The 26,307-nt window shown below is 32.3% G+C and overlaps 1 protein-coding gene across 8 annotated transcripts in view; it reads left to right on the top strand.

Annotated features, from left to right (window-relative positions):
- LOC127720580 (microtubule-associated protein futsch-like) overlaps positions 1 to 26,307 on the top strand; it is a 338,813-nt gene that overhangs the window by 75,510 nt on the left and 236,996 nt on the right. For all 8 annotated transcript variants that reach the window (XM_052227200.1, XM_052227201.1, XM_052227196.1 and 5 more), the window contains one exon: positions 3,330 to 6,727. In XM_052227200.1, the coding sequence (XP_052083160.1) occupies positions 3,330 to 3,502 (173 nt within the window). In that variant the 3' untranslated portion in view covers positions 3,503 to 6,727. The remainder of the gene's footprint in view (positions 1 to 3,329; positions 6,728 to 26,307) is intronic.

The raw sequence follows: 26,307 nt of genomic DNA, 5'->3' as shown, positions 1-26,307 counted from the left end.
TTGATTTTGGGGGTTATGGTACCAATAGTTAAGGAATTAGGGGCCAAAAAAAAGCATTTTTGTAACTTCCAGACATAACTTGTGTGTTAGTGTATGGATCTCTCTGACATTGTACCACAAGGTTCCATATCACAAAGGGAATGCTGGGTAATTTTTTTTGGGGTAATTGCCTCAAAATTATAGGAATTAGGGGCCAAAAAAGGGGCAAAAAACAAGCATTTTTCTAGTTTCATGACAATAACTTGTGTGTAAGTGTATGGATCTTTCTGAAATTGTAGAACAAGGTTCCATATCACAAAGGGAAAGCTTGAATTGAGTTTGGGGGTAATTGCCCAAAACGTTTAGGAATAAGGGCCAAAAAGGGGCCAAAAATAAGCATTTTTCTAGTTTCCAGACAATAACTTGTGTTCAAGTGTATGGATCTCTCTGAAATTGTACTGCAAGGTACCATACCACAAAGGGATGGCTGGGATTGATTTTGGGGGTAATTGCCTCAAAATTTTAGGAATTAGGGGCCAAAAAGGGGCAAAAAACAAGCATTTTTCTAGTTTCATGACAATAACTTGTGTGTAAGTGTATGGATCTTTCTGAAATTGTAGTACAAGGTTCCATATCACAAAGGGAGCTCTGGGTTTGAGTTTGGGAGTAATTGCCCTTAACGTTTAGGAATAAGGGGCCAAAAAACAAGCATTTTTCTAGTTTCCAGACAATAACTTGTGTTCAAGTGTATGGATCTCTCTGAAATTGTACTGCAAGGTACCATACCACAAAGGGAAGGCTGGGATTGAGTTTGGGGGTGATGAATCATAAGGGGGCCCAAAAAATTTGGGGGGGGGGAGTTTTTTTTCCTTTTTTTTTCTTTAAAATTTCCTTTTTAAATTGGTTATTTCTGATTTATATATAAAAGCAAATAATAATGATATGGTTTGAATAGGTAAATTAAAATTTTTTTAAGTTCTTAGACCACATTCATTCTGTGTCAGAAACCTATGCTGTGTCAAATATTTAATCACAATCCAAATTCAGTGCTGTATCAAGCTTGAATGTTGTGTCCATACTTGCCCCAACTGTTCAGGGTTCAACCTCTGCGGTCGTATCAAGCTGCGCTCAGCGGAGCATTTTATTACATTAATCTAATATGGCATAACTTTGCAGCTGAGTGTGTTATGCTGCTTGAAGCCTCTGATTTAAAAGTCATCTATGCAGGAGAAACTAGTATATTATAACATTCAGTTTCAATCAGATAACATTGAATCTTTTCATTCTCAATATGAATAAAAGTGTGTGAATTATGACTGAATAAATTTTGGAGTATCATTATTTCTTTTTTAACAACTACAACAAAAGCTCTATTTAGTGATCTTACTAACACATTTATTGTTCCACATATTACATTCAGATCAAGCTTAAATATATTAGTAGAAAACTGTATAATGCTTATTTAGATTATGGTGCAAATATTGGTTACTAGATGAAGAACAGCAATAAGAGTGTGCTTTTTTTTGTCATAATATTAACACCAAATGGGAATGGGAATGTTGTCTTAAGTAGTCCATCAGGTATCTGTTTTGGGATTTTATACATGCATATAATAGCAAGGTGGTAAGTTATATTTGTAGAGGAAACCTGAGAGCCAGTGATAAAATTCCAAATCTCAGTGAAAACTTACAAAAGCTCTCAGTACTAAATGTTTACAGTGAAGATTGCTGTTTTTATACGCCCGTTTACGGGACGTATTATGGTATACCGTTGTCCGTCTGTCCGTCTGTCCGTCCGTCCGTCTGTCCGTCCGTCGTCAACATGTCAGACATTACCTCAAAAACGCTTTAACCAATTTGCATAAAACTTTGGTGAATTGTTTATATCTATTGACGTGAGCTCCCTTTCGTTTTTTATAAATTTTAGATTTTACGTTTCAGAGTTATGGGGTTTTATTCATTAAAAAAAGGGGGATTTTCCAGTTTTTGGACAATAACTCAAGAATGCTTTCACCAACTTGCAAGAAATTGTAGTGAATTGTTTATATCTATTGACCTGAGCTCCCTTTTCGATTTTTATAAATTTTAGATTTTACGTTTCCGAGTTACAGGGTTTTATTCATAAAAAAAGGGGGATTTTCCAGTTTTTGGACAAAAACTCAAAAATGCTTTCAGCAGTTCTTATGAAACTTTGGTGAATTGTTTATATCTATTGATGTAAGCTCCCTTTAGAATTTTATAAAATTTACATTTTACATTTCTGAGTTATGGGGGTTTTATTCATTAAAAAAGGGGGGATTTTCCAGTTTTCGGACAATAACTCAAAAATGCTGTCAGCAATTCTCATGAAACTTTGGTAAATTGTTTATATCTATTGATGTAAGCTCCCTTTTGATTTTCATAAATTTCTAATATGACATTGAGAATTAATTGAACTTTATTTGTTTATAGTCTGAAAACAGATTTACTAAGTATTGCGCAACAGCACAGTGTATTACACAACAGCAAGATATCTTTAATTGAATATAAATTCAATTCATATAACCAATTTCAAGTTCTTTGACTAGATTTATTCAGAAAACCTATAATATGTCAAATATTTAATTACAATCCAAATTGAGACCTGTATCAAGCTTGAATATTGTGTCTTTTTTTGCCCCAACTGTTCAGGGTTGGACCTCTGCGGGCGTATCCAGCTGCGCTCAGCGAAGCAGTTTATTGCTAATGTTGAAACTAGAAAAAAAAGCCTGAAGGAATATGTAAAGAGTGTACTGTGCAAATGGATAAATATGCATTGTTTAAGCCAAACAACTTTTGATTTCATGCTGAAATCACAATTTTATTTTCTAGTCTCTGCTGAATGTTACAAAATGCAGATATTTAGATGCTAATCTAGTAGCAGAATTAACCTATATCATATTGAAAAAATGAGAAGAGCTTGATAATCCATATCTTGTTTACATATGCCTTATGGTTTGCAACTATTTCACAACTTACTTTTATTTTAATTTAGGATGTTTTAAAATATATCCTATATCATTTAATTTGATCATAAAATCAGAAAGTAATATCTAAAGTTTGGTAGATCAAATATGATTATTGTCATGAGGAAGTAGTCCTCAGTTCATAACCATATAACTTTAACCTTCAAGAGAACCACATTTTATCATTCCAGGGCCTTTTGTAAAAGCTTACTACATGGTATAAATTTGACTTATTTTTGGGGCCATATAGTGCCCCTCAGTTGTATACAACCTTGTCCTTTGGTCTCTGGTGGACATTGGTCTTATTGTTAATCATACCACAACCTCTTATTTTTCAAGTCTAATACATTATATTTATCTTTGACAGGTTGGTATGAAGGTGAGAGAATAAGAGATGGAGAGAGGGGTTGGTTCCCTGCCAACTGTACAGAAGAGATTGTCAACTCTCATGTGCGAGCCAGAAATCTGAGATTAAGATATAGACTGCTAGCTGCCTCTGAGGAATATTCTTCTTATAATAACATGACTTCTAAAGCATAATTGAAAAATATTGTAAAATAAGTGTTTTATCTGCTACTTTATATTTATATGAGATTTATTCTGTATCAGTGTATGATCTGTAAGGCACCAGTTCAGTTTCTGTAATACTTTAAACAGTTGAATTAAGATTTTCTTTTTGTGGGTAATGTCAGGGCTTTAGTCTGGAAAAACCCTTTAAGATTTGAAATTATATAGAGATAAGGCTAGTTGCATAATAACAAAGAAATGATAAATGTGATGACTAAACCTGATTGTGATGGTGTATTCCTCTGACAGAAAAACATTACAAGGACTGGTTCTTCAAAACAATTAGGGTCAACATAATTTGTTGGGAGGAATTAGGGAAAACATGGCATTATTTCTTCATTGTATTGACTTTTGAAGTTTTAAAATGGGATCTTTCTTGAATCTAAAATTTGGTTACAATGAAATCGGTTTGATTTATTAATGAGAAATGCATTTTTGTTTAAAAAAGTATAATTTTATTCTTTTGTTTTTGTTTTTTTTTAGACTTTAAAACAAGTTTATGTTTGTATTTATACAATTTTTGATTGTCTTATATTTTTCTAAAGAGTTTTGAAATGAATAAAAAAAACAATGGGGATTTATTTTTCAGATTTTTTAATTTTTTTTTTTAAATCTGGAGAATAATGCTCCAAAAAGAGAGTGAATTAAGAGACTGGACTGTTTTATATTCTCATAGTGCCATATGTTGGACATTTCTTTACTATTAATTACTTTGGGGTACATATTTTGAGCACACTCAGCCCTATGCACAATGTGAGCTATTGCCATCACTTGGTGTCCATCCTGGTCATTGTCGTCTTAAACTTTTTCAAAAATCATTTCCTCTGCGACAACTGGACCCGTTTCAACCAAACTTAAATTGAATGAACATTAGGGTATCTAGGATAAAGATTGCTGTTGTTAAATTGCATCTATTGATCTTGAAACCATGATAGATAATGAAAATATGACATGGACAAATATTCTCAGAATGTCAAGATGTAACCATTTAGGAGCCTCGTGGCTTAGTGGTCTAAGTAGTTCACCTACTGTATCACTAGCCTGTCAACACTGAGGTTGTTAGTTCGAGTCCCGCATGTGGCCGGTGTGGTCAACTCCAATCTTAATTGACTAGAATTATCAGTTTTCTACAGGTCTTTGGTTCTCTCCGGGCACTACGGCTTCCTCCACCAATAAAAACTGACTCTTTTGAGCCTCTTGTTTATTTAGTGGTTAATCAAACCAAACATAACTGTCCAACAAAATGCATATTTTCCATTGTCTTTTATATGTCAAATTTTAAACCACAATTTTTCAAACCAATTACCTGAGAACAAACATCCAAAAAGTATCTTTATAACATCAGCATACATATTGAACTACGAATATATTGATTGCTTAACCTGGAAATGTAAAAGCTTAATGAATTATTAATGTGTAATCATCTTGTATAATTTAAACCTGCTTTCTATGCAAATGTTTTAAGTAATTGTTAGTACAGTGTATTACATTATTTTGTTGACTGGTTCCCTGTATTGGGAAACAGTATCTGGAAACTTTTTTTTACAGAAGTTTAAATTAGGACTTGTTATAAATAGCAATAATTTATGTTAATGGGTACAACATTTTGTGACTTGCTTGTCTGCTTTTTATATGACTGCAAAAAATTTTTGCGGTCGTATATTGGTATGATGTCGACGTCGCACTCTAACTTTAGTTTAAGTGAATGGATCTCTATGACATTTTACCATAAGATTCAATACCACAAAAGGAAGGTTGGGATTGATTTTGGGGGTTATGGTATCAACAGTTAAGGAATTAGGGGCCAAAAAGGGGCCAAAAATAAGCATTTTTGTAACTTCTAGACATAACTTGTGTGTTAGTGTATGGATCTCTCTGACATTGTACCACAAGGTTCCATATCACAAAGGGAATGCTGGGATTGATTTTGGGGGTAATTGCCTCAAAATTGTAGGAATTAGGGGCCAAAAAAGGGGCAAAAAAAAACAAGCATTTTTCTAGTTTCATGACAATAACTTGTGTGTAAGTGTATGGATCTTTCTGAAATTGTACAGTACTACAAGGTTCCATATCACAAAGGGAAAGCTTGAATTGAGTTTGGGGGTAATTGCCCAAAACTTTTAGGAATAAGGGGCCAAAAATAAGCATTTTTCTAGTTTCCAGACAATAAATTGTGTTCAAGTGTATGGATCTCTCTGAAATTGGACTGCAAGGTACCATACCACAAAGGGAAGGCTGGGATTGATTTTGGGGGTAATTGCCTCAAAATTTTAGGAATTGGGGGCCAAAAAGGGGCAAAAAACAAGCATTTTTATATGCCCTTCAATTTTTGACGGGACGTATTATGGTATACAAATGTCTGGTGTCCGTCCGTCCGTCTGTCTGTCCGGCGTAAACATGTCGCACCGTAACTTGAGAATGACTTATCCAAATTTCATGAAACTTTACATAGTTGTTTCTTATGATGGTCAAACGATCTGTATACTTTTTGGTGAAAATAAGGTTAAAACTTTTTGAGTTACAGGACTTAGTAACTAAAACAGGTGTGTGTTTTTTTTTCACATGTCGCGCCGTATCTCAAAAACAATTTATGATTATTGCTTAAAACTTTACACACTTCTTAGTTATATTAATCTTAAGATCTGTATACTTTTTGGTGATGATTCAAAATTTTATTTTAGAGATATTGAGTATTTTGTTAAAAAAGGGGGAGGGGTTTTTCACATGTGGCGCCGTATCTCAAAAACGATTTATGATTATTGCTTAAAATTTTACACACTTCTTAGTTATATTAATCTAGAGATCTGTATACTTTTTGGTTTTGATTCAAAATTTTATTTTTGAGATATTGAATTTTTTTTTTTAAAGGGGGGTTTTCACATGTCGTGCCGTATCTCAAAAACGATTTATGATTATTGCTTAAAATTTTACACACTTCTTAGTTATATTAATCTAAAGATCTGTATACTTTTTGGTTTTGATTCAAAATTTATTTTAGAGATATTGAGATTTTTGTAAAACAAAAAGGGGGGTTTTCGCATGTCACACCGTATGTCAGAAACTATTTATGCTTATTGCATAAAAATTCACACACAAGACGACGGGCGTATCATGCGCTCATGGCGCAGCTGTTTATTCTAGTTTCAGGACAATAACTTGTTTGAAAGTGTATGAATCTTTCTGAAATTGTACTACAAGGTTCCATATCACAACGGGAAAGCTGGGTTTGAGTTTAGGGGTAATTGCCCTAAACGTTTAGGAATTTGGGGCCAAAAGGGGCCAAAAAAACAAGCATTTTTCTAGTTTCCAGACAATAACTTGTGTTCAAGTGTATGGATCTCTCTGAAATTGTACTGCAAGGTACCATACCACAAAGGGAAGGCTGGGATTGAGTTTGGGGGTGATGAATCATAAGGGGGCCCAAAAAATTTGGGGGGGGGGGGGGGAGTTTTTTTTCCTTTTTTTTTCTTTAAAATTTCCTTTTTAAATTGGTTATTTCTGATTTATATATAAAAGCAAATAATAATGATATGGTTTGAATAGGTAAATTAAAATTTTTTAAGTTTTTAGACCACATTCATTCTGTGTCAGAAACCTATGCTGTGTCGAATATTTAATCACAATCCATATTCAGTGCTGTATCAAGCTTGAATGTTGTGTCCATACTTGCCCCAACTGTTCAGGTTTCGACCTTTGCGGTTGTATCAAGCTGTGCCTAGCGGAGCATTTTATTTTATTTAGATTGTACAATTAAAACATGATAGTTAAATATTCAATATCATCATATTTCTAGCACTAAGCATTGAATATGACTAAAGCAGACAGATTTTGAGTAATTCTTTTAATATGTTATACTTGTTTTATACTCAAGAAATAATATTTTGTTGTAACATATCTTGGTGCTTATATATTTATATCTGGTCACATATTTTTGTTATCATGAGTTTGTTTTACATATCTTGGAAGTTTTGAAAAACTTTTAAATAATGATGCTAGTTTGTTATATCAATGATAAGCAATTAGAAGACAACTCACAAGCTGTTAAACTTAGAACATATTCTCAAGAATGTCATCTGTTTTGTTCATCGTTTCTTGTGTAAAGGATTATAGAATTGGTTGTGAATTAAGGAGGAACATATACTCTAACTAAGAAGATACATTAGTCTACAAATAAAGGGCACATTTTAATATTGGGAGCAAATATATTTTACTTTTACAGACCAAACTGTTGAACATTATAAGCCATTTTTACATGGTGTATATTTTCAGTTATGACCATTCCAAAGACTCCATAGTAACTAGTATGAGGTATAAAAATGGCAAAGTTTATCTTGTCAGTGTAATGCTACATTACTTATCATCCCAATATAATGTTGTATATAGGTAATTTTATCATCCCATTTTTATAATAGCTGTATGATTGGATTTATTATACCAATAAATTGATCATTTTAATATTATATTGCATTTAGGTATAAAGTTTCATATGTCAATGCACTAAGGCATTTATTGGCATCATATGCATTGAGCTTGTATAATAAGGAACAAGATTTAATATCTGTAAATACTGTTTGTATGCATAAATTATTGTTGTCAAATAATATACTACTATATGTATTGGACTACCCTATTTATTTTATTTGTTTGTTGAAGTCTAATGCTTGTTGGTATGAAATTGTATAGTTGAAGTGTTTTCTGATTGACTGTGTAGAAAATTAGAGCTTGTATTTAAAGTAACTGACCGTGGTTGAGATTGGACAAATTCTATTACATTCCAGCAATTGAATGCACAAGGGTAGAGATCTGACTTGATTATTTCAGTGATTCTGTACACTTTCCCTTTATTGAAAATGACTGGAGAAAGAACAAACACCACTTTAGTAGGCTATAGTGTAAGCAAATCTGTAGAATTAGTTTACCACATTCATTAAATAGAAAGGAATGTCAACATTGAAAAGTGAAACAAGTGAGACACTTAGAATAACCGTTTCATTGACTTATCCAATCCACAAAAATCATTCTTATACTGGTATATTTTTAACATGAAATCAAACAGACCTAGCTGCCATCTATTTATATTTATGTTAATATTGGGTCATTTGACCGTCAGCAGCCTTTGGAGATCATATCGATGGATAATTATATGGCGTCTGGTCTATATTATCAAGAAATGTTGATACATTATATATTTCCCTTAAATCAATCAACATTTCATTCAACAAAACAATTACCTCATTATTGGTCCTGTTGAGTTGTATTTCATATAACCTGCATAGACATATTTTCTAACTGGAGTTCTTCTAATTTCATGAATACTCAATACAGTACTCTTAAGATATTAGATAAACACTGGTTATCTGATGATATTGGTTCCTCCTGAGATATACCATGTTATGAACAAGGCAATAGTCCATTACATATAGTATACATATCTCTGTTGTTACAGTTTGTAAAACTACTTTCATTTTCCCATGTGTCAAATGTTGTTTTACTTTTTGTTGCTGTTGTTAACATTGTTTTTTTATGATCATCCTTTTTATTCCTTATCTTGCAATATATGTATAAGTATATATGTCATGTGATATGTGATTGATCTATGTCATGTGATATGCGATTGATCTATGTCATGTGATGTGTGATTGATCCTTATCATGTGATGTGTGATTGATATATGTCTTGTGATGTTTCTTTGAAGAAGATGCTTTTAGCCATGAATCTGTTCTGTTAAGACTATCATTCCTTGATTTTGATTGTATATAAGATATTTGTAAATCATTATTTTTCTATAAGTTCATGATGAACCTGAAAACTTATAAGTAAAGCCACTTCTTAAGTCTTATTAGTCTATAAAATTCATTAAACAATTTTTCAAGACTGGAGCCTTGAGGGGCTGGTCATTGAAATTGACTACTCTCTTTTAAATTTATTCATATAACTTTTAAGGAGAAATATAGATTTGAAACATGACGCATATATATTCACAATTTTCCTAACACCTGATTTTTCTTCCTTTGTCTTTCAAAAGACATCAGATGGTTACAATATAGAAATAATTTGTATTATGTTGCAAGTGTAAGTTTTCATGGATTGTGTGGCCTATATCTATCTAGAAACTACAAATTTACACATTCAAAGAAGAAAACTTTCCACAAGGGGAAATAAACTGGTTGGACTGGAATTTCAGTAAGGGGAAAATATTTTCAATTCAGATGCAAGTTTTGAATATAGAATTTTTCAGGAAGACAAAAGCCAGACTGATGTTGAAAATCAGAGAATACACTTATGGAGCTTCATATATGATAATGCATAGACTTGTTGCAAGTATCACTCCAACTGTAAGCTTGTCAGGGTTCCCCCCTTTTCAAAATCCTGGATCAGCACATTACCACTGTTACAATAAAATTGGAATTACTTGCACAGTTTCTGTTAAAATCGTAAATTGAAAAAGGGAAGAGTGCCTTTGTTTCGTCATGTTATTATGAATTTTTATATGACATCATTATTAATGTTTACAAAGCAATGTATTCTCAAAATTTCAGGTAAGGATTTTATCGTATTTAAATATAATTTAATTTTATAAAATATACCCGAAAGTATAATGGAATCAATTATTACTTGATAAAGGCATATCAGCTAACTTCCGGCTGTATTACATAATCAAAATGTTGCATATTTTCTTTAAGTATGTGATAAAAATTACTGTTTCAATGTAAACAATTATGTGCAATATTGAATATTTGAGAGGTGTTTGACCAATCAAATATTACTTCATTTTTACCAGATCAAGTAAGAAAATAAAAGACTTACCATTTTCATTTTCTGTAAATCGCGTATCATAGCTTAGGAATTTTTATAGAATATAAGAATATTTACTGCAGAATGTAATCTAGCTTGATTTATATGTATTTTTAGCTGATACAATAATAGCAAGAAAAATTTATAACCCAGTTATACAGAAGCTTTTGTACACATGCTAGGAAAATACTTTGGTATGTAGAAGGTTAATCTTCATTATATTTCTTTTATTTACAAAAAGAATTCAAATTTATTTATAAAAGTGGCTGAAATAAAATACAAAAAATGTACCTTATTTTTTTTAATTGTCTCTTTAAAAGAAGACTTTATACCAGAGCCTACATTTTTAGATATCCTGCTAACTTTATAACACAGATAAAAGGCCGATAAAAATTAATTTTCTAAATTTTTTACCACTACAAGTTCACATATTATATATTTGGATTTACAACATTAAAATGTGTTAGCAGTATTTTTTAACAGCCTTTCTTTTCAATGGTTATTCAAAGACACTACTGCTTTGTAGTACCATTAAAATTCCTACCCTTACAGTAAATGGTTATTTGACATTCCACTTTGTGTACCATGTATTTGTGTGTTACTACATGTATAATTTGCTATTACATATCAGATGTTTAACTATTGCCTTTTCTCTTACATCCATTTGATGAGTTCAAAAACTGTAAATTATTATCAAAGAACAGTTAAAATGTTATCATTCCTTTGAAATAACATTAGCAGAACCAATTATACTGCACCAGATGTGTATTGTAAGCTTCATTTCTTACTTTAAATCGTAATTCATCATTCAAGACTTGCAGTAGAAACAAATATCGCTATTTTCATCTGAACTGTAAATTGTTATTTTGCTCTATTTATGAAACATATGTGAATTTTTCATTTCAATTTTGCAATAAAATATTATACATATTAAATTATTTACTTGTGTTATAATGGTTTGTTGACTGATTGTAACCTGTGTAATGCAGTTTCAAGTCAGCTGGCTGTTTAGTTTTCCGTGTAATCTTCGGAGGAAGATTATTTGGGACAAAATCATAGAAACATAGACATATCTTCTAATTTTGCATGCATGTTTTTTGTAGCAAATTGTGTCGTAGTCAAATGCATTTCCACAAGATCTAGTACCTGTACACCATATTTTATAAAATAAAAACTTGCAATATAAAAATTAGATGTGTCATGATTGCCAATGAGACAAATAACAAAGACTTAAGTATAAAATGAGACAACCATCCAACACAGACCAAATAGAGAGGACGTAAAGTGTCAAATGAGACAACCAACCAACACAGACCAAATAGAGAGGACGTAAAGTGTCAAATGAGACAACCAACCAACACAGACCAAATAGAGAGGACGTAAAGTGTCAAATGAGACAACCAACCAACACAGACCAAATAGAGAGGACGTAAAGTGTCAAATGAGACAACCAACCAACACAGACCAAATAGAGAGGACGTAAAGTGTCAAATGAGACAACCAACCAACACAGACCAAATTGAGAGGACGTAAAGTGTCAAATGAGACAACCAACCAACACAGACCAAATAGAGAGGACGTAAAGTGTCAAATGAGACGACCAACCGACACAGACCAAATAGAGAGGATGTAAAGTGTCAAATGAGACGACCATCCAACACAGACCAAATAACGAGGACGTAAAGTGTCAAATGAGACGACCAACCAACACAGACCAAATAGAGAGGATGTAAAGTGTCAAATGAGACGACCAACCAACACAGACCAAATAGAGAGGATGTAAAGTGTCAAATGAGACAACCATCCAACACAGACCAATTAACGAGGATGTAAAGTGTCGAATGAGACAACCACCATCCAACACAGACCAAATAACGAGGATGTAAAGTTTCAAATGAGACAACCATCCAACACAGACCAAATAACAGGATGTAAAGTGTCAAATGAGACAACCATCCAACACAGACCAAATAACGAGGATGTAAAGTGTCGAATGAGACAACCATCCAACACAGACAAAATAATGAGGATGCAAAGTCCCCAATGAGACAACCATCCAACACAGACCAAAGGAATAGGATGAGCAGTATCCAATTACTCATCTGTCCAACACAGACCAAAGGACTAGGATGAGCAGTATCCAATGACTCTACTGTCCAAATATCAATTATCTACCAAACAGAACATTAAAAAGAAATATTGAGCAACAATAACCACACCTACAAAGCAAGTGCGTGGGTACGGTAGGCAGTATATGCTCCACAAGTTACACCCACTATAGTTGCTCAAGGCAGTTAAATCTTGGTTAAAAGTATCATTCAGTAATGCAATACATGTAACTGTATCTATGATAAGTTTATAGGAAAGATGACGGAGTTGTGGCTATACGACAAACCATTTTGGCTTCATGTGAGACAAATGGCATCAGGAAAAAAGTGGTGCATACAAATTATTTATAATTTATAATTAAAAACCCCTGGTTCAGCACCTCCATTGAAAACAGAAAATCTCGACCACAAAATTGAATGAGAAAAACAAGCTCCGGAATATCATATACACTTGGAAAGATGTACTCCTAATTCTATTAGTGAATTGTGCTTGGCAATGTTTTTTAAATGTTGTGTGTATTTTCTGTATTGTGTATGTTATTTACATTAAACTGAAATAATAATATTTTAATTCTTTTATGTTGAGAATGCCCGCCATTTTACAGTATCCAAAAGACAAATTTAGGATTCATCAATCATTATTAGAGCCGGCAAAATAGCCACTGCCTAAACAATAATCCAAGACAAGAGTAGATATTAAAACTTCTTCAATATTTGATCCAAATAATGTGATATTATATTTACGTTTAGTTTTTATATGACCGCAAAAATTAAAATTTTTTCCTTTTTGAAAAACCCTAACTTTTGTTTTACCAGCTTTAACATTCTACACTACTCAAAACATTTCAAGTATTTTGTAGATCATCTGATGACCTAGCGAAAACAATTATATCCGTGATCGGCATACAATAGTATATATAGAAGTAAAAATGTCCTTAAATGTTTTTTTTTTTATGATACTGTTTAGAGTTCCTTTATATTATTTTGAGCAAGGAATTCTTCCAAATCTGGGAGACATTGCTGGAAAAGAAAAGGTGATAAATGTTCTCCTTGGTGAACTCCCAGTTAAAGAATTCTGAAATGTCAACCCTCTTTGACATAAGATTTTATACTATTATACATATTAAAAATAACCTTTAAAATGTTCCCAGTAACCTAGCTTATTGTTTACCATTTTTCCGAACCATAAGCCCAATTTCTTTAACAGTATCGAAATGTAGAAGTTTCTATGTAAATTTTGTTTTCACTAAGTTGTGTCCTTATGTCAAGCGGTTAAAACGACATCGTCAATTCATTTCCAAATATAGAAATGAACCACTATAAAGTTATCATCTGTTGACATCTCCTTAACTAATACAAACGTATTTAGTATCACTTATTCTATAAGTAAAAATATAGCCTTGGGCGGTATTATTTAAAGTTTGTGTATTTATTTTTAATTACACGGTTACTGGTCTGTAAAAAATCCGCGAGAATTTAAGATATAAAAGATATATGTATGTTTTATACGCTAATGAATGTCATGTGACCATCGTGACGAAAGATCATAAGCTCTTCTTTTGTTTTTTTTTGTGTGATTAGATTTCATATTTTCACGGTTTGAAGTTATTCACAAGTTGTCAATTTCACTAGAAGAGATTTTGATTTGCTTTATGGACTAAATCGAACATGTGAAAATGAAAGGGATGATTTATTTTATTGTAGTTTTCTATATCTTTAAAACAGGTCAGTTTATTATAAACAGTTCTACAAAATTTATGGTAGTAGTTTAACAAAGATAAAACAAATTATCTTAAAAGAGGACCCTTATTTACTTTTTATATCACTAAAAATAATACCATCTTTATTATCTTTACCAAATACTAGTATGAAAGATTTTTTTTATTTCTACGTGACATATACAGCTATGAAGTTATCTACGTAAACATATATAACTATGAAGTTATCTACGTAAACATATATAACTATGAAGTTATCTACGTAAACATATATAACTATGAAGTTATCTGTGAGGTAAATATCAATAAGACAGCAACAAAACATCAGTAACAGAATCTAAAAGGCAAATTTCGGGTCCGGATTCAGAATTTTGAAAGGGGCCTAGGAGTGGGACTTAAAAACAGTTAATGCATTAACCATGTATGTAGCTCCATAAGGGGGATCCGGGCATGCCCCCTTAAATCAGCCTCTATATCTGAGTTTAATATATTTATTTATAGTTTTATTAAGAATATTGTTACTGGCAAAGAGTTGTTATTATAACAGTAAAATAATGAATTGCCAAAGACAAAATTTAAATATAACAAATATATTTATTCTCATAAACCAAAATCCATGGTACAATGACATTTCAGACATTCAAAATATAAATAGTCAGACTTATTAAGAATGTATGACATACAAAGGTAAAAACAGTACAATATTATACATGTAATAAATTAATGTTAACACCTCAGCGAGTCCAGCCTCCAATCTGATAAATTCACAAATTAATTATTCAATATACTATGCTGGTATTATTCACAGCACATGAAATTTCAGTATGTTAATTTGGTCTATTTTCGTAATAAGGTTTTTTTTTCTGTCTCATCTCTACATTGCGAACATTTTTAATCAAGCTGATATTCATCACCACAAAACTACAATACCGACTTTACACATCTTTCAACATTATTCCACCTCCAAGATTCAAAAGAATCTTAATGACTCAGGGTCCTGAATCTACAAAAAGCCAAGGTCCATCTGGCTCGGCAGGATTTTTTTGGGGGGCAAACAAGCGATATTTTTATTTTGGCTTAGCATTATACTCGGAAAGGCTTATCAAACCTCAGAGAACTCAGTGAAAATACCTTTTAATTTGTTTTATAATTCTTTTTTCCCGTCACTTTTATTTCTGAAGTGTCTATTTTGCTTCGCAACATGTCGATATTATAATTGTTATACTATATAGAACAGTTATTACGCTTTTAAAATTCACTCTTTTAACCGAACACTTTTCCATTTGGGAGTTATCTCACCGTATACTGGTTTTCTTGTTTTCGTTTCTGCTCAGAAAGGGGAATAAGTTGGGTTATATTTTTTCTCCAAAATGTTGCAACTTCCTTCGTTTATCTGTTAAAATTGAACCGCAGCTGTCCAGTTAGATGTAATAAGAGTTATTTCCTTTTTGTCGAGCCTTCGACTTTTGTCGAAAAAGCGAGACATAGCGATCCTACATTCCGTCGGCGTCGTCGTCGTCGGCGGCGGCGTTCACACATATTCACTCTGTGGTTAAACTTGGACAGAAGCTTGTTTATGATCATAAGATAGTATCCAGAAGTAAATTAAAAAAAAATCCTATTTTTCCGTATTTTACTTATAAATGGACTTAGTTTTTCTTCCAGTTAACATTACATACAGTCTGCAGTTAAATTTTTTAAAACATTTATTAGATTCATAAACTATCCTGGATTTTTACCAAACTTCAACAGAAGCTTCTTACAATAAAAAAATTGTATCGAGAGGAATATTTTTATTAAATTTTTTCCTCATCTCATTTTTGTTGAGCCTGCGATTAACAGCAACAGTAGGCGAGACACTGGGTTCCACGGAACCCTTACGAATTTTTATTGTTAACCCTTATACTGCCAAAGGGCCGACCAGGGACGATTGGCGTTACTTTTGGCCCGATCGGGTCGATTGACGTTGCCTTTAACTACCAAAAGGCCGATTAGGTAGATTTAAGTGTTCTTTAAATGACAATGAGCCGATATGGCCGATGGTTAAACAGAAATATCGTTTTCCTAATTTTCTTCATTCTTTTCGACATTTTCTCATGCTATGATTGAAATACTAAATATCAAATGATAAACGTTCAGAAATAATCAGTTTATTCTGGGTCATTGTATATCAATAAACTACTCCCAGGTTTATTAAATATATCACACACAACCCGTAGAGGGACCGTCTCAAAGCATGAATTATATAATTGCGTTATCATTATACTTGATAATTAATAAAAATTCACATTAGATAGGTTCTAACATACAAATGATTTTTAGAATGCAACCTAGTCTTTATATTGTTTTACTTTCAAATCTACAAATGAACCGTTTGTCGGATTGTTGAAATATACAATGTCACGTTGTAGCCTATCCATAGAGGGACCGTATCAAAGACATAAATAACTACCTGTATAAATGATGGAAAATTTTCGAGACGTTCCGAGAATCGTGATTCCGAGGATATCGAGTGGCCCATAGACACTTCCAAAACTCGCCAATATATAAGCGTGAACCCCTCCGCTGAGGGGTTCACGCAATAAAAACGAGTCCTTAAGCAATCCAAACATCTCAATATTATCTCTAGGACATAATCTTCTATTTTTGTAACAGTATATATCTTCAGAGAATAAGATATCATACAATATATAAGATGTCTTATAAAGTATTTAAGATATCTTATAACGTATATAAGATATCTTATAAATATTTTTTATTTAAGATATCTTATATACTTTATAAGATATCTCATATATTTCATAAGATATCTTATATAGTTTATAAGATATTTCACATAATTTATAAGATATAAAGAAAATTATATGAGATATCTTATAAATCATATGAGATATCTTATATAGTTAATAAGATATTTCACATAATTTATAAGATATAAAGAAAATTATATGAGATATCTTATAAATCATATGAGATATCTTATAAACTATATGAGATATCTTATAAGCTATATAAGATATCTTATAAACAATTTGATATATCCTAAAAAGTTTATTAGATATCTTGAAGTTAGAATAAATATTAAAACGGCTTGCCATACATTACGGCTGTGTATAGAATAACGTTTTTCAAAAGTGAATTAAACCACATATTTACCGAAGCAAAAGATAGTAATTGTTTTATTTCATATTCCTAGAAAAAAAACCCAATAAAATTGAGAATGGAAATGGGGAATGTGTCAAAGAGACAACAACCCGACCATAGAGCAGACAACAGCCGAAGGACACCAATGGGTCTTCAACGCAGCGAGAAAATACCGCACCCGGAGGTGGTCCTCAGCTGGCCCCTAAATAAAATTGTGTACTAGTTCAGTGAAAATGGACGTCACACTAAACTCCAAAACATATAAATGAACTAAAATTTAAAAATATACAAGACTAACAAAGGACAGAGGCTCCTGACTTGGGACAGGCGCAAAAATGCGGCGGGGTTAAACATGTTTTGTGAGATTTCAACCCTCCCCCTATACCTCTAGCCAGTGTAGAATAAAGAAACACATAGTAATACGCACAGTAAAACTCAGTTTAAAAGAAGTCCGAGTCTGATGTCAGAATAGGCAAAAAAAGAAACCAAGTAAAATGACAATGATACATAAATGAACAAAGGACTACTAGCAGTTACTGACATGCCAGCCCCAGACCTCAATTAAACTGATTGAAAGATTATGTCTTCATCATATGAAAATCAAATACCATCCCTCCCGTTGGGGGTTTAGTATCATACCATCACAAAATATATGAGAAGAACATAACCCGTATCATGCCGACAACTGGTTTTAGAATAAATGTGTTTAAAGACGATGCAAAAACCCTATGAGTGAAATTAATACTAAAAATGCAATCCTTAATGACTTGACAACAGTATCGTAACTATATCCTTTCCGAATAAGTTTGTTTAAAGGTTTGGTTAGCTTTTGAGGTGAATGCCGACAATTTTGTGCTTTGTAAAGAAATTTACCATAAAATATTGGATGTGAAATACCTGAACGTATAAGATGTCTGCATGTTGATTTACCCTTCCGGAGCACCTGATATCACCCCCAGTTTTTGGTGGGGTTCGTGTTGCTTAGTCTTTGGTTTTATATGTTGTATCCTCTGTACTATTATTTGTCTGTTAGTCTTTTTATTTTTGGCCATGGCGTTGTCAGTTTGTTTTCAATCTATGAGTTTGACTGTCCCTCTGGTATCTTTCGTCCCTTTTTTGATTTATATTTACGAATGATGTCCTTGTACCGATGATAAAATTTAGTAAATGTTTTGACTAGTTTGTGATATCGAAAACCCTGGTGTAATAATTCTTCAGTAATACAGAGATTTCTTTCGTTGAAATCGAATACGTTGTTACATACACGAGCGAATCGAACAAGTTGAGATATATAAACACCATAAGGGAACGTCACCATCTTAAAATGGATAATTATCACTGAACTAGTATACATATTTGTTTAGGGGCCAGCTGAAGGACGCCTCCGGGTGCGGGAGTTTCTCGCTGCATTGAGGACCCATTGGTGGCCTTCGGCTGTTGTCTGCTCTATGGTCGGGTTGTTGTCTCTTTGACACATTCCCCATTTCCATTCTCAATTTTAATTAACAATAGGTAATGAAAAATCATCTCTTTTATCATAAATTTTGGTATTAAGCTTCCCGTTAAAGATACAGATATCAAGATCCAGGAAAGGGCAGTGTTCGTTGTTAGTATTAGCTTTATTTAAAGTCAGTTCGGCAGGATAAATCTCGTTAGTGTACATACTGAAGTCATCATTATTGAGAGCCAATATATCATCTAAATATCTAAAAGTGTTATTAAATTTTTGAATCAGATGTATTTAATGACAAGTATTTATCTAAACTAGTTTTTCAAAAGTCAATTAAACCACATATTTACCGAAACAAAAGATAGTAATTGTTTTAATCCATATTCCTACGGGAAAAAAACCAAATGTATTTAATGAAAAGTATTTATCTAAACCAATGACATCACAAATTGTACCATAACGTTACATGTAAAAGGACGTGACGTTTAGCGCGGTAAATATCCTTTTTCTTCAGGTACATCAAAAATTTGATCATTACGTTACATGTGAAATCAAATCAAATCAATTTTTTTATTTCCTAATCGTAGAGCCCTTTCGGGCATTACAAAATTTAACACGATTTTTCACACTTTCATACCAATCTTTCTCACTCCGCTCACTCTGATTATGTTAATAAGAACATACACAAAAGTAATTATATAAAGCATAAATCATAAAAGTCCAGTTCGTGAATAAAGAGAGATTTACATTTACTTTTTTACCAGGTAGATAATCATTATAATTGAGTACATTTATACTGTTTTCTTTCTACAAAGTTAAGCTTTAAAAATTCACACAATGAAGATAAAAATGTGTTGTCTTCATTTATTATATCCATATAAATAAGTTATTTGTACTTAGATATTTTACATTGGGGAATTGGTTATTAACCTGAGATAGTAAAGTTTTTCTCCTATCATGGTAACATTTAGGACATTGAAGTAAAACATGTACCTCGTCCTCTACTTGGTTTAAATCGCAGAACTGACAAAGCCGTTCACATCTATGTAATGATTCTAGTTTTCCAAGAGAGTTGTACTTTCTCTCACGTCTTCCAGCTTATAATAATAATAATAATAATAATAAATTCTTTATTTAAAGAGGGTAACTCAATTAGAAGTAGTCTAATTTTCATTGAGGCCCTCAAACAAAATACATGTATACAGTAAACATTCATACATTCATACATTATGCATTCAAACATACAAATGGCAATAAATGGCAATAATTGGTAAAGTTTGATTAAATTTTCTTATTCTAACAATAAAAGAAAGAAAACAAATTATTCGACTTGCATAGAATTTTCAAGAAAATGATTATAACAATGTTTCTTAAATAATTCCACATTTCGACAATTTTTTGTTTTGAGTGGTAAATTATTCCATACCTTTGTTGCAGAATAATGAAAAGATTTTTTATAAAAATTTGTATTTGGTCTTGGAACAAATAGATCATTATTAGAGACAGATCGTAAGTTGTGGTGTTGCACATCATTAATATTTAGCATTGTTAAGTAATCAGGTGTTAGTCCATTTACAATTTTATACATTAGAATTGATTGTTGGTATTTTATTCTTTTTGTAAAAGATAGCCATTTTAAAGATGAAAACATAAAACCCTTGGAAAATGATTACTTATTCTGCATTTAGATAGTATGGACCATGGAAGTATTATATTGACCAATTATCTTTAATTTCTTTATTTCTAAATATTTTTCAAACTGGAATGTAGAATGAAAGCACGTTACGTTTGGCGCAGTGAATATACTTTTCCACCGGTGAATATGCAGTTTTATTCAAAATTCAAATCCTATAGAAATAAACTACTTAAATAATACCAATATATGGAATATGGTTTTTATCGGTGCTATGAAATAATGTCAATAAAAACTTTAGGGTTTACTGTAGGCAATTTTAATCATAAAAAGACCTTTAACAAAGAAATTCAATCATAATCAGCCAAGCAGCTTGTGCACTCTTGTTTATACAATAATATTTTTCCATATCTTTTCATTTCAGCCCACAGTACTTTATGTTATGAGTGTGTTTCTTTGAATGAAGAATGGTGTACAGAATATTTTGACGATAAAGATTCTATTGCTTACCGTAACAATATAATCAATTGTACGGGTAACTGCATGAAGTTGATTGCTCACGTTGATAAGGAAAAAGGTATGCTTAGCTTTAATATAAACTTTACTAGATTTTCTGCAATGTTGGTTTTATAAACATTCTGTCATATTATGGTAGATAACCACACAAAAAGAAGCATATCACGCAAATGTCATATATATTCACCTCATGTTTGCGGTATACCATCTTTTCCGCGAGTTGATTGTTTTCTGTTTGGTAATAAATCGATAGTAAGATCCATTTTGTTATATCTGGTGATCCGTTTATTTGGTAATCGTAAATGGCAGTCAGCAGGGTTTAAGAACATCAGTTGTTCGACCTGCTAGTCAAATGCGTTTTGTTAAAATATACTTTTTCACTTTCTTGATCTTTTGGAAAATGTTGTTTGTGCTGTATTTATAGACCCCTCTACCAAGAAATTTGTTTTGCATGCACACGTATAAAAATTGCGGTTTTTATCCAACGCAATCATAGGTTTGAACGTTGTCTACAATTTAGACAAGTTTATATATATATATATATATATTCATTGATTTGAACGCCACAACCATACCAGATTTTACAACAAAAATGAAACGGAAGATATATTTGGATTAACACGTTCTTTTTTTCTATAAATAAAAACGTTCTTATATCCTAATGGCATCGCCCCCTTTAGTCAATTGCATTCATGTTAACCCTACGCTGCTACCTTTTATGCTTTTGATAATGGTATTAAACAAGGACATGCAATAACAATACACGAAGTATTTTTAAGTGTACATGAATGATCGTCTAATCAACTCTTCAGTATAATTACAGGATGTTATTCTATTTTTAGAAGCATACAATTACTATGAATTTGTAATGACATCTGTTTAATACCTACAAGAAGGTAACACCTCCCACAACGAAAGCTGATTTTTATCAGCTATATAGTTAGAAGAGGGGATAAGGCAATGCTAGGCGGTGTTGTCGAAGAAGTGAGAAGTGAAAAGTACAGGTTCCAACTCCGCTCGGGGAGGAAATAAAGAATCAGACCTAATCTAACAATGTTAGGCTGATTTTCTAGGCATTTTTGTCGAGCCTTCGACTTTTGTCGAAAAAGCGAGACATACCGATCCTACATTCCGTCGTCGGCGTCGTCGTCGTCGTCGTCGTTGTTGTCGTCGTCGGCGGCGTCGTCGTCGTCGTCGTCGTTGTTGTCGTCGTCGGCGGCGTCCACAAATATTCACTCTGTGGTTAAAGTTTTTGAAATTTTAATAACTTTCTTAAACTATCCTGGATTTCTACCAAACTTGGACAGAAGCTTGTTTATGATCATAAGATAATATTCAAAAGTAAATTTTGTAAAAAAAAAATCCATTTTTTCCGTGTTTAACTTATAAATGGACTTAGTTTTTCTGCCAGTTAACATTACATTCACTCTGTGGTTAAAGTTTTTAAAATTTTAATAACTTTCTTAAACTATCCTGGATTTGTACCAAACTTGGACAGAAGCTTGTTTATGATTAAAAGCTAGTATCTAGAAGGAAATTTTGTTAAAATTTTGTTCCATTTTTTCCGTATTTTACTTATAAATGGACTTAGTTTTTCTTCCAGTTAACATTACATACAGTCTGCAGTTTAAGTTTTTAAAACATTTATTAGATTCATAAACTATCCTGGATTTTTACCAAATTGGACAGAAGCTACTTACAATCAAAAGATAGTATAGAGAGGAACATTTTTATTAATTTTTTTCCTCATTTTTGTTGAGCCTGCGATTAACAGCAATAGTAGGCGAGACACTGGGTTCCGCGGAACCCTTACGAATTTTATAAATAATCTAACGCCTTGTATTTCTTAATTTTAAGACTTCCGATGGACAAGGTATAATTTACAGTTGTCACTAGACCTGACAGCAAGTCTGGCTAAGATGAAGGGGAAAGTTGAGTACAGGAAACACATAGCTTAACATTGCAACATGTTAATGTGGATGACCCAAGTCAGGGACCTCACCAGTTGTTGTCTATTTTCATAAAATGCTGGATTTCCTTTAAAAGAATCGGGCGTTCAAAGCAGATCTTTTGTATTATCTATCAAATCTATCCATCACTTGGATGGTAGTCCCATTACAAATTTCATCTTAGCAATTGTCTAATATTGAAGACCTGTGTTTTTCTTAATGGTGTACTTTCTTCCTTTTTTGAATTTCGTTTCCCATTGATTGACCTATAGATAACATTTTCCTTTATCTGAATTTATAAGATTAATATATAGAAAAATGAGAAAAAGACGAATTCGGTAAAATGCATTTAAGCCATCATTTGTGATATGTTTATCAATATGTATAACTAACCAGCCAATCAATTAAAATGAAAACTATTGCATTGGAGTCTATATTCATGCAAACAGTTTAAATCAATTATTTATGAGTATATTGTCTATTTTTATTAGAATTTTATGTGAGAACGTGTGACATTACCCAGAGTGCACCAGGAACTTGTACCACAGCAAGTCAAGTGTTAGGAATACCTGTGAGTACAGTATGTGTATGTGAAACCGATGGATGTAATAAAGCGTATATGACAAGGAATTATTCTTTGTTAACAATTTGCTCAATATTCGTTACTTCTTTGTACATAACAAACTACTTGTTTTAAACAGTACTATGATGTTTACATTGTTATTAAAGTGTTACAAACGTATAATGTGTTAACAATACTCTAAAAAAGATACGAACACTACTGGTATTTTTTTTAGGGGGTGGGTGATGGGGGGGGGGGGGGGGGGGGGGGGTAATGCTATTAGACATGTTCTGAAAGTCATTGTACGGACACTTACACCAACATCCTAACACACGTACGTTACGTTGACTAAAACATAAATGGAGCATATCAAAATTTTCTGAATGTATAGTGATCCGATTTCGATATTCATTTTACACACAAGAAAATTATATATCTTTATTACTTTATATGTACTACATAACAAACAATTATGCGAGGAAATGAATATGCAGAAAAAAAATCGTTTCATCTACAAAGGACACCCAAATAAAAAATTGAAAAAGACCAAATAAAATATTATCAGATTATTACATGGCATTTTTCATATCAGATGTATTAGAAAAAGACCTCACTGAAACATACAAACAGCTAAAAAAAGATCAAAATAAAATGAGCCTCGATGAACTATGGAATACTTTTAAGACAAACACCCAAACGTCCATTGATAAGAATATTCCCAAAAAAAGCATTAGTTATAAATCAAAACTACCTTGGGTAAATAACGAACTAAAAAAGTTGATTAACAAGAAAAACAAACTTTACAAAAAGAAAAAAGGAAATCCCAAGTACAAAAAACAATACCAAGAAATTAAAACAAAGCTCCAAAAAAAAAATGAGAAACTCTTACTGGCAATATATAGAAAATATGATCTTTGATATTGAAATAAAAGAACCAGACCAACCATGCTTCAAAAATACACCAAAAAGCTATATTATTATATTAAAAGCCAAAAAAATGAAAATACTGGCATAGCTCCTCTAAGAAGTGAAGGTACATTGCACTCAAATCCATCTGAGAAAGCGAACATACTGAACAAACAATTCAAGTTCAGTCAGCTTTTACATCTGAAGCAAATACTGACATTCCAGATAAAGGTCCTAGTATTCATCCCAAAATGACAACCATAACAATATCTAGGGATGGTGTTTATAAACTTATCAAAAACATAAACCCTAATAAAGCTATTGGTCCTGATACCATCGCAGGCAAAGTACTCAAACAAAACATTGAGATATGTACAGACATCCTCACATTAATATTCACAAGATCATTAGAAACAGGCAAAGTACCATCTGACTGGAACCACGCTAACGTCACACCTGTATTAAAAAAAGGGGATAAACATAACCCAGGTAACTACAGACCTATATCCTTAACATGCATAGCTTGCAAATTACTTGAACACATCTTTGCAAGCAGCATGATGCAATATCTCAAAACCAATAACACACTGTATGAATTACAACATGGATTTAGGGCAAAGCGATCATGAGAGTCTCGAGTTATCTCACTCATTCATGAATTATCACAAAATAATGACAAGAACATACAAACAGATCTCATAATCATGGATTTTGCCAAAGCTTTTGACAAGGTACCACACAAAAGATTACTATATAAAATGAAATACTTTGGCATATCAGATCAAATCATAAACTGGGTCAAATCCTTTCTTTCAAACAGAACTCAAACAGTACTTTTAGAAAACATGTCATCTTCAAAAATACCAGTCACACCGGGTGTGCCACAGGGTACAGTGCTAGGACCTATACTTTTCCTTATTTACATAAATGACCTTCCAGATTACATCAAACATAGCAAAATCAGACTCTTCGCAGATGACAGTATAATTTACAGACAAATTAAATCTCAAAACGACTGCCTCAAGCTTCAAGAAGATATAGAAGCCGCCATACAATGGGAGCAAGACTGGCTCACGTCTTTCCACCCAGACAAATGCAACATCATGAACATAACAACCAAAAGAACTCCCATTCACTTCTACTACAACATGTATGGGCACATCTTAGAATCAGTAAAACATGCTAAATATTTAGGTATCACAATCTCTTCAGATCTAAAATGGAACACCCACATCCAACAAACAGCCGCTAAAGCAAATAAATCTTTATGTTTTATCAGAAGAAATCTCAAAGTCCAGTCACAAAAATAAAAGAAAGAGCATACCAAACCATCATAAGACCCAAATTAGAATACTGCTGTACTGTATGGGACCCCTATACAAGCGAAAACATTAGATCATTAGAAAAAGTACAGAGACGAGCGGCAAGGTATGCATGTAACAGACATCACAATACCAGCAGTGTGTCTGAGATGCTAGATACCATGAAATGGCAAACATTACAAGAACAAGGCTAATAATGTTCCACAAAATTATAAACGAAAATATTGCCATTCCATCGCAAAATTTATTACAAAAGAGTCAGTCTACCACAAGATCCACCAATAAAGATGCAATAATCCAATTTAACAAAGACAGCTACAAATTTTCTTTCTTTTGTCAAACAATTAAAGACTTGAACAAATTATCCTCAGTCATAACAAAATACACCACCACAGAAACTTTCAAGGATGCACTCACTCACGATGTGCTCCTTGATACCTATCCACACCTGAAGTAATCAGGCAATCATGTTTTTATCTTAAATTAAATATAAAAATAAAAAAATGAAATATTAGAAAAACTACATAAAAACGAAAAATCTAAAAACAAAGAAAAATTGTAAAAATGAATAATAATATAACAAATATACAAAAATATGGAATACAAAGAATTGACAATCTATGTTTAACTGCATTTATAAATACATAAATTTGAAAAAATTTTACCAGGTATGCG

Source organism: Mytilus californianus, unplaced genomic scaffold (assembly GCF_021869535.1).
Source record: "Mytilus californianus isolate M0D057914Y unplaced genomic scaffold, xbMytCali1.0.p SCAF_11, whole genome shotgun sequence".
NCBI classification, from domain to species: Eukaryota; Metazoa; Mollusca; class Bivalvia; order Mytilida; family Mytilidae; genus Mytilus; species Mytilus californianus.
The sequence above is the reverse complement of the archived record's forward strand: the minus strand, read 5'-3'. Positions and strand labels throughout refer to the sequence as shown.